This window comes from Trachymyrmex septentrionalis, unplaced genomic scaffold (assembly GCF_001594115.1).
Source record: "Trachymyrmex septentrionalis isolate Tsep2-gDNA-1 unplaced genomic scaffold, Tsep1.0 scaffold107, whole genome shotgun sequence".
Classification (NCBI taxonomy): domain Eukaryota; kingdom Metazoa; phylum Arthropoda; class Insecta; order Hymenoptera; family Formicidae; genus Trachymyrmex; species Trachymyrmex septentrionalis.
In genome coordinates, this window is record NW_017304196.1 from 1,862,568 (window position 1) to 1,877,177 (window position 14,610).

The window sequence follows — 14,610 nt, forward strand, 5'->3', positions numbered from 1 at the left end:
TCGAATCGAATTTTCGTTACGGGGAAAGCGACTGTAAATCAATCAGATCCCAGAATTTTCGCTTTGTAAAGAACTCCAATTTTCGTGAAAAATCTAACCGAGAGCTGCGCGTATACTATCTCTCTTATATGATACGCTTATAGGTGATTTCAGGTTCAGATTTCACGATTACGACAGTTACGGATTTCGCGACGATTAGAGCTCGATTAACGGTCGATTTAAACGGCTGCTTAATATACGATCGCACGGCAAGCGCAGCTTTGATAAGACGAATATCGATTGGTATTACGTAATCGACAAAGACAGTGCTTCGCAGCGCCGCGTCGAGCAGTGCTCACGGATTGATCGTTACTAATTGGGCTAGTTTTACGAGTTAGCGGATAATCAAAGTAAGATCGCGGTGCGATTGAATTACCAACTACGATGATTGCGAGCTCACGTAACTTGGCAGCGCGCGAAAGCCACCTCCCGTGATAGTTTAGGATGATGTCTCCCCAGACAGGTAATCCGATGTACCCAGTATAAATCGTACAACAGACAGACATTAATTAATTGCGACGCGATGGATGGATAAATGCGTATTTCCCGCTTTATTATTAGTCGCCGAGACGATTATCAATTAAATGGAAACTATTAACTCTCGAAAGCCAGCTGACGGAGACGTGTACATAGAAGATCCGTAGGGATGGTGGTGGGTGAAAGGAAGAAAAGAGAGAGGAGAGGTTCGCTAAACCCGAAGTACTTACAAACACGAAAACCTCCCCCTCGGAACGTGCCCAGGTCTATAAAAAGCGTCGAGTAATCCTAAAGCCTTATGAAAACAAGCTTTTCGCTTTAATTTACCTTCGGTTCCGGCACTTACGCGACGCTCTCGGCGTAAAATTTTACGTTCGCCGTAAAGGACGAGGCGTTTAAAAAAAAAAAAAGGGATATCCGTTTGATTACGGGACGATTTTCCAAATCGTATCGTAGCGTTTACGGCAGCCGCGGCGGATCCGCGCGAAGATGCGTTCCGGAGAGGTCGAATCCTTCTGTCCGCGATCGAGACACGCTTATTTGTGGCGCGCGAAGAGTCGCCGCCGCGACTTCGCCGCGTAAATAAATTTGCGGCAGCGACGATCGATCGGTGCCGCGAGGTTGTTCAAAGCGAAGCACATCCGTCGCTCTTCCCCACCGTCCCTTCTGGTAAACGAACAGCTTTTCACCGCCCCCCGCGCCCCGCGATTTTTCTCTCACGGCCGTTCTACGTGCGACGAATCGCGATACCCGTGGATCCGCTCGTTTCCGAGCGATTTTCGCGAGACCCGTGTAAAGACGCGACGAGAAGCTCGTAGAGAATTTAGATGCTTAGCGGATTATGCGACGCAATTAGTTATCTTAATTGCGCAGGTGGCAAACGGCGAAAACGACTAATTGGCTGTAGGGATTTCATTTTACGCTCATAGGAAAATGGAATATTCGCGGGGAGGAAGAAGGGGGGGGGGGAGGAGGGGGGAGAGGGGGGAGAGGAGGGGAGACCTGGGAGTGAATTTAGCCAGGGTATAAATAATATTCGCAAAACGAAGTCGCAGACGCGCGCGGAAGAAACGGCACTCTTAAAACGACGGAAGCTCGCTATCCACTGCTTTACATTTGCGATTCGTTCACGGGAAAGAGGGATAAAACGGGTGTAAGCATAATGCTACGTAAGCGATAATGTCGCGCGGTATTACGGGAAAAGCTGGATCTGTCAATGGAAGGTTTATACGGATAAGAGGTTTATTCCGTGGAAGAAAATGAAAGAGCGACGCGGATACCCATTTGCCTGCTCCGCTTTCAGGATCTCGAGGACTGGAGGCGCCGTACGCGGTGATGGTGTACATACACGGCGAAAGTTTCGAATGGGGATCGGGTAACTTGTACGATGGATCGGTCTTGGCGAGCGGCGGCCACGTCATAGTGATCACGCTCAACTATCGTCTCGGCATCTTAGGTACGTGCTACCCTTTAATCAACTGTCCCGCATCCCCGAAAGCATTTTCATTAAGCGAACCTTCTGACGCAACATTCCACGAACAAAGAAATTCCAAATAACATCCGTCTCCAAGTCGAGATACCTTAATTTCTATTTTGCAATTTCTGAAATGTTATTTCTTCATTTAGGAACTTTCCTAGCCTCTGAGTTTGCTATATTTTTATAATTCGTGGAAAAAAATTTTTTGTGACGTCCGAATAACGTCTAGACAAATGATTGATCAATTTTGTTTGTATTATAATCATCTTACGAGAGATTGGGAAACGTAAATAAATATCTAAGTAAAGAAGCGGCAATTATTGGAAAAGTCGCACTATATTTCAATGCAACGCGGAAAGCGCGTTTATTACGACTCCCACTTCCCCGAAAGTAAGTTCGTATCATTAACTACTATACTCTCCGAAATAGAGAGATAGCTTCGTAGAAACCATTTACATTCTTAAGTCAATATTGGCACTTTGAAGACCCGCAAATGTATCTCTGTCGTAGTACGCTGCGAATATACGAAAGTCCGAAAATGTCAATTCTATCTATTTACTTGTTAAACTTCCTTGGTTTATGACTTAATAGCGTAACGAATATTTATACGCTTCGTTTAATTATCGCAGTTATGAAACATTAAATCGAATCTTCACGCTTGTCGCTCTCTATGCTTCTCTGAAATTTTTTTCATGAAATTCTCCGCTTATCATAATCGGAAATCTTCATTTCTTAATTAGAAAAGAAAGTACACATTATTAAATATTGCAAAATCAAATTTAAACTTAATTTCTTCAGTTAAACGATATAATTATTTTTAACTTTCAAATGTGTCAAAATGTATTATTTTAAAGCCCATCACACGCAAGATGATATAAGCTGCACAAGCGTAGCATAAGACTGCTGGAGCAATGAACAGCTTATGTAAATTAATTTGACGTCTTTATGTCTCATTGATCCAATGGCCTTATACTATGCTTATATAGCTTACGTCATGGTGTAATGGGTTTAATACGTAACATGTTGTTAAAAAAAAAATAACTATATCACATCAACTCATTTCTGTAGTCAAGCTGCTTACTTTTAAAATAAACAGTATTTAGATTAAAACGTATGTGTACTCAATAAATAATAAACTAAATTTGAATGAAATTTCTCGGCCGGGGTAATAGTTTTCGCAATAAATTTATTAACAGTTTCGACATATTAACATCTTTATAATATGATGCTCGATGGTAGCATCAAATTATTAAATTGCTTGTCAATTTAATTCGCGATTACTAGAGTAGTTTTAATTGCGTTTTACAGTCTGGAAAAAAAAACAATTCGGCGCGCGTAGTTCTAAAATCTACGATGTGGTATATGCAAGTACATATATACGAGTATGTATAGTGTATATTAATAATTCGAGATTTAATTATTTAAAGCAATAAAGATCCAGTTTCGATCACAAATAGGCATTTTTCTAGTATCGATTGTGTTTCTCACATATGCGGTCTAAAATAAAGATTCTTAATATTGTTCAAATTAACACGTTTCTTGAGATAATTTATCTGAAAGATTTAAATTGTTTAACTCTATTATTTTAGCTAAATTAACGACACATTGAGTAGAAGTAATAACGGCCTATAAAAATAATTTAAAATAATTTAAATTAGCCATAATTTGATGTCATGAATTTAAGTCGCTTTTATGGCGAAATTTGCGGACAAAATTGTATCGAATGAACGCAAATGTTGCGTGATAACGATTGGCAAAAAAAAGAGAGAAATGCAATAAAAGAAGGATATCGTGTGATCCGCGAGAATGGTTAAATCGCGAACGATTTGGCGTTCTTCCAGGATTCTTGAGGACTCGTCCGTTCCCTGACCGAACGAGCGGATCCGGTGGGAATTTGGCTTTAAAGGACATCACGATGGGGCTCCGTTGGGTGCGTGAAAACATCGGCGCCTTCGGTGGCGATCCAACACGGATAACTCTAATGGGCCACGATACCGGAGCGGCGCTGGTGAATTTGCTATTGCTCGCTCCTTACAGCAAAGGTAAGAGAGGAATCCCTAGCGCAATTAGCAATTAATCCTCCGAACTCCGCGTACTGAACGCTCGCGTACACCGCGCACGAAACGTTGAAGTCCGCAGAATCCCGTTTTAACGGAACGTTCTTACGATTTAAACGTCTTCTAGCAATTAGAGAGAGACACGGAAGAAACTTATGTTTGCAAACGATTTGCGTATCTAGACCACGATTATCTAGGCCACCTCTCGACTAGCGTTCCGTTGGAGATCAATAGCTGTTCTACCAGAGGTCCTATTATCTTGCCGGAGATTGATTGCCACTATCAAATTTGTTACTGTTTTATAGTATGTTCTCTAAAAAAATAAAAAAATAAAAAAAAAACTTTTTATCGAAATTGGGGAGGAAAACCGATGCGCGCACCTAAAAAAAAGATCACCGAAATTTTGAGCGGTCGCAGATTTTTTTGTCCTCCGCTGAAGAGCCGAAGATTCTAGAGACTGAAAGAGCCAGAGATTCTAAACATTCGAATTAGAGCCATCGTATGCCTTCCGTTTCATTTAATTTTGACCTAATCGATACATATACTTTGCGAATTGATATGTCACGCTATTCCTTTTCATGTGCACCATCAAATCCCCGTTGACAGCTTAATGCCTGTCATTGCGTCATCAGAATTAATAGTTCATTCGGTTGCTCCAAGCGATGGACTATATTGGGATATAAAATAAATCAATTCGATCAGCGCGGCATAAACACCGGGTGTTGAGGGCGGCAGAAATATTTGCTTGTCGAGTAACTTGATCCAATATTTACGCCGCTAACGTATTAATAACGTTGTTGTTTATGACAAGAAAACACAATGAAAAATGATACCAATACCGTTTCGCTCAACGTAAAATACATACGTGAAATTCGAACGAGAGACTGAGCGATCGGAGGTTCGATCAATTCACCTATCGGCGGTGATTTCGCTGAAAACTCTTTGCCTGGCGAAATAACCGGCAGGTTAGAAACGAGGGGACGCTATTTGCAGGACCTTCGGTAGATTAATCGTCCAGGGATTAGTTGGCCAGGGCTCTCATGGAGGAGACAACCGAAGGGTTGGTCCGTCCTCTCAAAAAAACATCACCAAGCTCGGGGTGACAAATTACAGGACTCCATTTTATTCGATAAGAGGAGAAAGCGAGATGAGACTTTTCCTCTTTTTTCCCCCCCCCCCCTCTCCTTTTCCCTTTTTTATCGTCGTTGGACAACACCAGCCAAAATTGAACGATCCTCCCAGCCTTTGTCCCTTCAGGTGATCGCGGGATTTTCCGCGGTATAGCTACTCTCAGGAGAGGGACGTGAGGAAATTGCGTAATAATAAAAATGCATGGTCCTCGGAACGCGCGTGGAACAAAAGCAAGGACGCTAAAAGCATCGTAAATACATCGCCGTGCGATAAATCCACGCGAACGCGATTACGGCGTGATATAGTTGGACACTAATTCCGCGCCAATCGGGCAAATTATGACTAACGCTGCGACCGTTTCGCTACCCATACGCTTTGCATAATCGATGGTCCCCAGATTCATTCGATTTGGCACGCTTAAATGTTCCACAGCCGCAATAATTTCGAAATAGCACAATTTCCTAAAGTTATCTATGTCAACCTTATTCTATATATATAATAGTATTCTTTATAAAACCTTCATTGTCACATATCAAAGGAGCAATAATAACTCAATCTCTTGAGTTAAATAACATTTTGATATTAAATAAGGCACAATAAAATTAAAAAGCGACAAGGGAAAAGGGCTACGAGCCTAAGGTTAATCGTCAGACGAACAAAACAAACGTTTTGATCTATATGAATCGTTATCAATGTTAAAATAACGGTGAAATTATTACAAAGAGAAAATATATAAATAATCATATGTTATTGTCTCTTAACATCGAAATGACTCTATTTCCACTCTTATCGCATTGTCTAAGAATAGACGACTTTTAATATATTTTATATTGTGATACACATTTATAAGAAACAATAATTATGTGTCTATACTTTATATACGTAACCAGAGGAATACATTGTTACCGATGCCAACATTCTAATTACAATACTTACATTACATATTGAGCGAAATTGTCGACAACGTTATTACTGCGATTGAGAGCGAAGTATAATTTCTATATATTTTCTCTTTGTAATAATTTCACCATTATTTTTGTTAACATTGATTTAATAGGAATCGAAACATTTGTTTTTGTTTCGTTTGTTTATTGCCGGCAAAAGTTTTATATTTTAACTAAATGACATGTTTATTTACTAACGTTTTCAATTTGTAATTTATAACGATTAACCTTAGCCCTTTTCCTTTTCGTTTTTTAACATTTTGATATTTTTAGCTTCGTATGTATGAATCAAAATATACCTATATCCATTTCTGTGGTTAATTTCAAAGTTAACAATGTCTATATTAACGTTTGCACTTAGTACATAACTAACGTTATGCACTTAGTACATAATAAACTAAATTTGAATCAAATTTGTTTAACTCCAATGTTTTAGTTGGATTAATATTATATTAAGTAGGAGCAATGGCGACTTTGAAAAGTGATTAAAAATCACTCAAATTGTGGGTATAATTTACAAATTTTTACAATAACATTACAAATTTAGTAGTGTTGGAAAAGAAAAATGAAAAGTATATTGTCCAGATGCTTAGAAGTTTTAAAGTTTATTATTTTTATTTGATTTCTCTCTACCTCATATATAAGAGTATAACAAATGTAAACTTAACCCTTAACGCCACACTACGAAAATAACTGAAGTATAGCGTATCTAATTCGGTTGTTTGTAATTTTTATAAAAGTGAACATATCGTAAACAGTCAAAATGCAAAACTTGCGTATCTTTAAACCTATCTACTTACTTCAAAGTTGATACATATAATTGATTTAAAGCTATTAATCTTGCAGTTTTATTTAAAAAAATAACCGTTTTATTTAGACAAAATTAAATGAATCGTGATTATATATTAAAAATTTTAATGGAATAGTTAAACGAAAAGCAGCATTGTTCCTTTTGCGAGAAGCCCCTCAATTTCAAAATTGTCACCTTTGATAGGGAAAAGCCGAAAGTGTATTCGCTCAGACAGGCGGAACGGACGCTAAGAAGGAACACGAAGGATAAGCGGTATGGGGAATAGGAATATCGTTTTCGCTGTGGTGGGGTCGGCCGGAACCACTCTCCCGTCTGGCCATTTCCCGGACCTCCGGTTGTGCAGGAAACAGCGCAAACAGTTTACATCTCGAGAAGAGAGCATCGTTCTTGGTTGTGCATTCCTTCCGCGCGCCATCCTTCCTCTCGAGGCTCGACTCCGATCTTAGAGTGAATGAATGAGAGAGAGAGAGAGAGAGAGAGAGAGAGGAAGATGGAAGGACGGACCCTCGGGGAAACCGCTTTTCTTTAGCATCCCGGATGCCGTCGAGGTCAGTCGGTTTTTCCGACCTTACCGCACTTTCCGCTTCTTCGATTCCGACGTCGGCGCCGCCGGCGGTCTCCGCGAGACCAGGTGCGGTTCTATACTTCTTGCTGCTGTTGGTCAGAGATTGCGGGTGCCGGGAGGATGCTCTTCTTTCGAAAAAGAAAATGCTCCGGCGAAGTTACGAGTAAAGCGGTAACGAAGATGCATCGATTTTTAATCCCGCGCTGAGAGAAAAGTCTCAATTTTTTTTTTTTCTTTCTTTTTCATGTAATCTTCTTTTCACACGAGTACTTAAGAAATGTTTGAGGCTTTCGGAAACCACGGAATTCTGAGATGATCGTTGATCGCGTGAAGAGAATTGTACCAGGGAGAGAGATCTATTCTCTCACTTTACTTCCGACAAACGACATTAGCTTCCCTGGCAGACGAATGCATCGTCTGTAGATACTTAATATTGCAACGAGATGCGGCCCAAGCGGTTGCGCTCGGTCGGTCTATAGGACTTATAGGTATGCAAAATTAATGAGAGACTGAGTGGAATAAATGGCGAGGTGTCGATGAGAGAGAGCTGGCCGGTTGACCACGACGCTGCAAAAATATTAATCGACCCTTATATACCGTGACACATAGTTATGAGGAAACTCGTAGGAATACGATATACGATTGTTAGTTATATTCGATGGTAAAAGTGTAACGTAACAAGAGATTCTGGATTAAGTTGCACCGAAACTAGTGTAAAATCGATTCGGGTGTTACGTCGATTCCCCAACGATTTTTCGCGGTAGCCACACGCGGCGCTCGCCTGCAATCCGCTTTTTGCCGATGCATTTTGTTGTACGCGATACGATTACGCGGGGAACGGCTAATGGCTTTGCCCGGCGTTGCGTAAAAAGTTGCAAAACGATCGGTTTGGGGTTTCCCGTCGATAACTAGCCGTCGAAGGTACGATTGCTTTCCCGCCGTTAGCTGCTGTCTGCCTTCGGCGGATTTCGATGTCCGATGATAAATGAAGACCGTGCTCTACCAACCGGGTACCACCGATGACATAAACGTTTCGTATTACATCGATCTCTCGTGTAATTCAGAAAGTCACTTCTTCTAGCCTTCCCAAGGGGTGTTTGGGGCGCGGTTTTCCCGCTTCCCTTTCTCAATCCCGAGAAGACTGTCGACGTTACGTATCATCGCCTGGGAAGAGACAAGAGAAATAAGCTTCTCATGGCGTAGAGAGACAGTCTCGATTTATCGTTTCTCCCCCCCGTTGCAATTTTTTATGAGCGAAGACCCGAGCGTGTGCAACACGCCTTGAAACGTCTTCTCTGTACGCGCGTATCGTGTGTGTGTGTGTGTGTGTGTGTGTGTGTGTGTGTGTGTGTGTGTATTCTTCAATTCTTGGAAGGTAACATCGTCTCTTCTAGAGTTGCTTCTCTCTACCTCGCGCCCGTTCCTCTGGCAGTTTCACGGCTCTCACGAACCAGAGATACGAGCGATTGGCTTCGTGAGTAATCAAGGAGGCAACCGAGTGTGATTCCTGGCAATTGTCTGATTCGCTGCACCCTATAAGACGTACAAGACCCCCGGTTATGGCAACTCAAGCGTCTGCAGCGTTTCAGATTATATTTGTGCAAATGCGAAAAAAAAAAAAAGAGAAAGAGAGGATAGGGGGATTTTATTCTCTGAAAATATCTCGCATGAAAACGGATCAGTCATGCTTGGTGGATCAACAGACTTTCAATGTATAAAGAAAAATAATGTAGTATGTTATTACAATTCTGCAAATCCTTCATGCAATTTAATTCTTTATCTTGTTATTAAATGTACATTCGTGTTTTCAAAAAATAATTACGAAATTTGTTATTAAAATTTATTATGATTAGAAATGTATAGTGGGTTTCTCTCGTGTCCCGAGGGAATGGTATACGGCGAGAAAAGCCAAGCGCTATGCAATACCACGCATAACAATAAGTCATAAAAATAGCTTCCAAATAGCGTTTCTACCTTCACGTCTTCCGTTTCGCGCAGCACACTCCCTTCGTTCTATTTTGCAGTTCGTTACCGACAAAAATAACCGGGGAGAGAAACGTCCTGGTGACGTTGTGCAAAAAAAAAGAGAAAGAAAAAAGATAGGTAGAGAGAGAGAGAGAGAGAGAGAGAGAGAGAGGAGAGACCATTTCCCGGATTTTCGGAGAACCGCGTCGTTATTGGTCCACGTACAATCGCCGGATATGGAATTGATTTCGGCGTGTTACTCTATCATCTCGACGATCGCTAAAATCGTTTTTTGATAGGCCGCTAACGAACGGAATTTCGATGTAACGTTATTAAATTATTTTCAAACTATTGAATTATTAACCGACACACCTGTCATCATTTTATTCGACATTCAAGCACGTCGCGTCAACAATATATGTTCAATATATGTTCAATAAACTGTTAAAGCTAAATTAAAATTTTCATTTATTCCCCATACGCTTTTAAAATTATCGTTAACTTTTTCACGCTGACAAAGTGGTAACCTAGTATTTCAATAAAATTAATAAACGCTTAGAATTTAACGAGGAGCTCAGAATTAAGTGTGTTGCGCAATCTGCTCCGAACAGTTTTCGCTCTTACGTGTTGAAACTTAATTCAATCAGTATAGCGCTCCCGGAGGTCTGTACGTGTTCATGGAATTTTCACGAGACGCACGAAGTAATTTACATGCGGAATGTCGGTCGAACCGTCATGGGAAGCGAGAGAATCGTGAGAGTATGTCCCGATACGACGATCCTGAAGTCGTGGTCGCGAAGTAAGTAGACGGACATTCCGTTCTGCATCCTTTTGCACTCCCTGAGAACGAAGAAAATAAATTAGAGCTGCCGTATTTTGCGTCGCTTCCTTTCAAAGTATAATTTACATCCCAACTAAATAAGATTCTTCTAAATTGGATGAAAATTCACGTTGCTTCCAACGTAGAACCAACGCAACGAACAATATTTCCTCTATCTTCTCTCTCTCTTTCTCTCTGTCTCTCTCTCTTTCTTTTTTTTTTCAATAAAAATAAACGCCTTTATCTTTCTCTCGTCTAGAGAAAATAATATTTTTTTATGAATAAAGTTATGGTTTTTGGATGACTTAACGTCTGCAAATGGACATCGTCGATGCTAATGCTTTTCCCCGTAAAAGGTATCGATACTGTCGATGCATGAATATCCCGCCCGCATGATGAACGTCAAATTTTTTCCAACCCCAGCGAAATACCAGAGTAAAACTCTCGGCCAGGAACAAATACATCTTTTTAATTTATTATTTTTTATCCCATTTAACGAACGCTGGAAAAATCAAACCTTTTAAAAAAATAAAAATCATACGCGCTCATAACTACCAACTTTGTCCACATAGTGGTATTTTGCGCAAAATCCTCCATCGTTTGCGATTGGAAAGCTCGGATCGGACGAAATCCATTTTTCCATAAAAATTAGCGATGCGCATTTATGTACCGTCGATAGAATTGTCTTTCGTGATAAAATGATCAAAAATTTATCTAAACTTTCTAAATCTAAATCACGATACTAATTATCAGTCCCACTGAATAATCGGTGAATTCGCAATGAAATTTAACTAAAAGAAATTAATGAAACGCGCAATCTTCAACCTTACTTTTAGTAATAGTACAAATTCAGTATATATGGTATTAAAACTGACGTACAAAAATATCTTCTTTTACTTAAAACTAATGATGTCAGCAATATTAATTATTTCAGATTTAAAGAGAATGTGATTTAGTCTTATCTGTGACAGAATACTAAATCTCGAAGAGAGACACCTCCGGCATTCGACCGGGTGATGTCCAACAAAACTTCGAACGGGAATCACGGAATATAACTATGTGAGGAAATACGCGGACCATTGAGAAATCTCGATTGATCACACTCGTGCGGTGTTCCTGAATGACGATCAGCCAGCCAGTTGCTCGATGCTTGGCGCTCGCCCCGAGAAAATCCATCTCCGGATGTAAGCCGGCGCCTGATTACCACCATCACCGCGCCGTTGTTTCTTGTTTGTCTTTAATCTTTCGCCGCTTCGCTAACGAAAAGTATACAATTTCCGCCGACCGCGCGCGCCTTCGCCTCTCGCTTTCTTTTTTTTTGTCCTCTCCCAGCGGTCTGTTTCATCGCGTTCACCGAGAGAGAAACCTCATTATTCTCGTTATCGAGAAGGAGAGGACACCGTTGTCAATTTACTAGGTTCGTTCTCTTCAACCGGCGCCACGACGCCGGGCGTCGCCGAGCTGATGAACGAGGCGAATTCCCCGATGATTGCGCCATGATGAGAGACATGAAGTAGATCGAGTAACCACCGAATGGGCTGGCACCCCCGATGCGTCGAAATTTCATCGACGTGTCGCGACGCGAGACGACGCGACACTCTCGTATCGTGGACATGACATTGTGGAGGAATTATGGTAGCTGGCTGGCGAAACGAGGCTAGTCGCGGAACGATGGGGGCGGGAGAAAGCGCGGACGGGGGCAGGGCACTGGGTGAAATATCGCGGTTTAACGTGACAGTTTAAGGGCGTTAACCCTGGCGACGCTAATGTCGTCTGCGCGATGGAAGGCGCGGTGGCCACCGGCCGGCTCTTCGCCCCTTTTGTAGAAATGGCGAGCGTATTTCTTCCGCAACATTTATTAATATACGTTTCCAAAGTACAAGCCGGCAATAGCACTGGACGAGGTGAAAAATGGAGTAATTGTGAGGCGAAAAGGAGTCAGGATCCACGGAGGCGAGTCGTTTATTTCGGCAGACGGTAAGACGCACTTCGTTTCTTTTAGTCGACAATAAATAAAAGCGTATATCCGAGATTAAGGGAATAAAGACACGATTTGAGATAAAGGAGATTTCTTTCGTTTTTTTTTTTTTTAAGGGGAAAAAGGTTCAGTGACGTTGCTATTATGAAATAATACGGAAGATAGGGGAGACTTTGATCGAAGCGATCTTCCATCACGAATATCAGCGCGCACGTCGAATCAACGTACAATAGTCAATCCGCGATTGTGGAGAACGACGTGATGCTATCAAAGCGAATAAATCGAGTTTCTCCCGTGGCCGTGATCCCTGCGTGAACGTGCCTCACAGAAATAAGGGAAGGAACGCAGCCCGATGTCTATTATCAAGTCGCACGATATACGGTCGACATCGACCGAAAACGATGCCGAACAGCGAAATGGACGTTCCGCGTCGTATCTGGTACGGAGGGACCATTGCACGATCGGAATAATTGGTCCCAGCGCCAGTCGCTACACGAAGCAATCGGGAAGGAAGTGCAGATATTCGAATTATGAATTGTACAATAGAATTTCGAAGAAGACTGACGATAACTACTGAAAATCAGATGGAACATTTCAGTCACGCGCTTAAAGGGAATCCTAAAGTCGTTTTTTTCCCCCGATTAAACGTTGCAATAATTTTTATGAAGGATTTCATGTATCACTTTTACAGGTTTGGAAACTCTTTTCCAGAATGAAAGTATCAAGTGTATTAATGCTAATCTGGTAGGTGGAGTTTTATGCTGAGAACGAAAACATGTTTTGAGTTCTTTAGCCCATTTCTTAGTCCAATATGGCGTCTAAAGCTGTCAAGTCGTTGACAATTTGCTTGATATAAAAGCTCTGCAATCTGTACTTACGAAATTGGAGTCTGAAAAGTAGTAAAATGCATGAGGAAACAACATCGAGAGTTCTTAAATTTAACACCTAATTTCATACGAAAATTCATGCTGAAAAAGAAATTTACTAAATTTTCATATATTTCTTCGAATAAATTCTAAATAAACTTTACAATAGATAAATATTTATTCGATAACAAAAATGTTAGTTAAATCAAATTGACGTTTCTTGTATCAAATAGATATATATTTATATTTAGTAAATAAATTTATTTGCTTCAAACTATATTCCAACAAAAATATTTATTAATATTAAAACTTTAAATACAAAGCGCCTTCCCGGTCCGAGTGTTAAGATGTTGAACTACTATCTAATATACATTCAATTAAATTGAATTAATAGTTCAGAAATAAGTTTTCGCAATAAGTTTATTACAGTTTTTTAAGATTTGGGAGAATTTGGGGGGGATTATTTGTTTCAGATTGATTTTGCGAATCCGATAATTTCATCGGCTCTCAATTTATTTCTGAAATATTAATTCAATTTAATTGAATGTATATTAGATAGTAGTTCAACATCTTAACACTCGGACCGGGAAGGCGCTTTGTATTTAAAGTTTTAATATTTATATAGACGGTCCCGTTTCCAATCATAATATTTATTAAACTTTATAATTTCTTCCAATGCACGCGTACGTATATTAATGCAGTAGCGGTGCGTCATCATGTAAATCATCGTACGTGTGTAAGTTCCATTAAATCTGTAAAACAGTGATCCCATCGGAGTTCGGTCTTCAGTTTAGGATCCCCTTAAAAGATTAGCTGTGGGATCTACCGGCGATGGATTATCCGTATTTTCCTTCCGGCTCATCCGCAAACGTATCGCGGCATTGGCAACGCTCCAGAGGGGCGGATAGTGCGCATCAGGCGGCACCTCTTAATAATAATAGCGATAAAGCAGCCAAAAGGGGGTACTTCGGGTCACCGCGTATGCGCGCACACCCTTTCCGAATGCGTCGTCTCAGAAATGGAACTGCGATCGTACGTATGACGGAAGACGAGAGGGATCTCTCTAGCCACCGTGCGTCCTCTTACATCGTCGTTCTTTTCCCTCGCGACTTTTTCCCCGGCTTTACGGCTCGTTGGCGGCGGAAATTCTTCGTTAAACGCATCCGCTGTTCGCCGTTTTGAAATGGCACCGCGACGAACAGATTTAATATAATGAGATGCGACGTTTTCTAAGTAGTTGGCGAAGGAATATCTCCGGCGCATTCTATGAATGCCAATGGGATAATGACAATATTCCCAGTAGGCAGTGATATATTTGTGTTACGTTTACGAAGAGGAAGAGGTCAGGAGTTTCACGTATTGCAAAATTGGGGCTGTTTGACTGCTGGTGGTTCTCCAATACAGAACGAAAAAATTCGGAAAAATCGGGCGACTTGGTCTCTCTGCTTTTTTTTTTTTTTTTTTTTTTTTTTTTTTTAAT

The 14,610-nt window shown here is 40.8% G+C and overlaps 1 protein-coding gene across 1 annotated transcript in view; it reads left to right on the top strand.

Moving 5' to 3' along the window:
- LOC108746918 (neuroligin-4, X-linked) overlaps positions 1-14,610 on the top strand; it is a 36,126-nt gene that overhangs the window by 12,796 nt on the left and 8,720 nt on the right. Inside the window, exons 3-4 of the mRNA XM_018484026.1 lie at positions 1,820-1,972; positions 3,835-4,035. Coding sequence (XP_018339528.1) covers positions 1,820-1,972; positions 3,835-4,035 — 354 coding nt within the window. The remainder of the gene's footprint in view (positions 1-1,819; positions 1,973-3,834; positions 4,036-14,610) is intronic.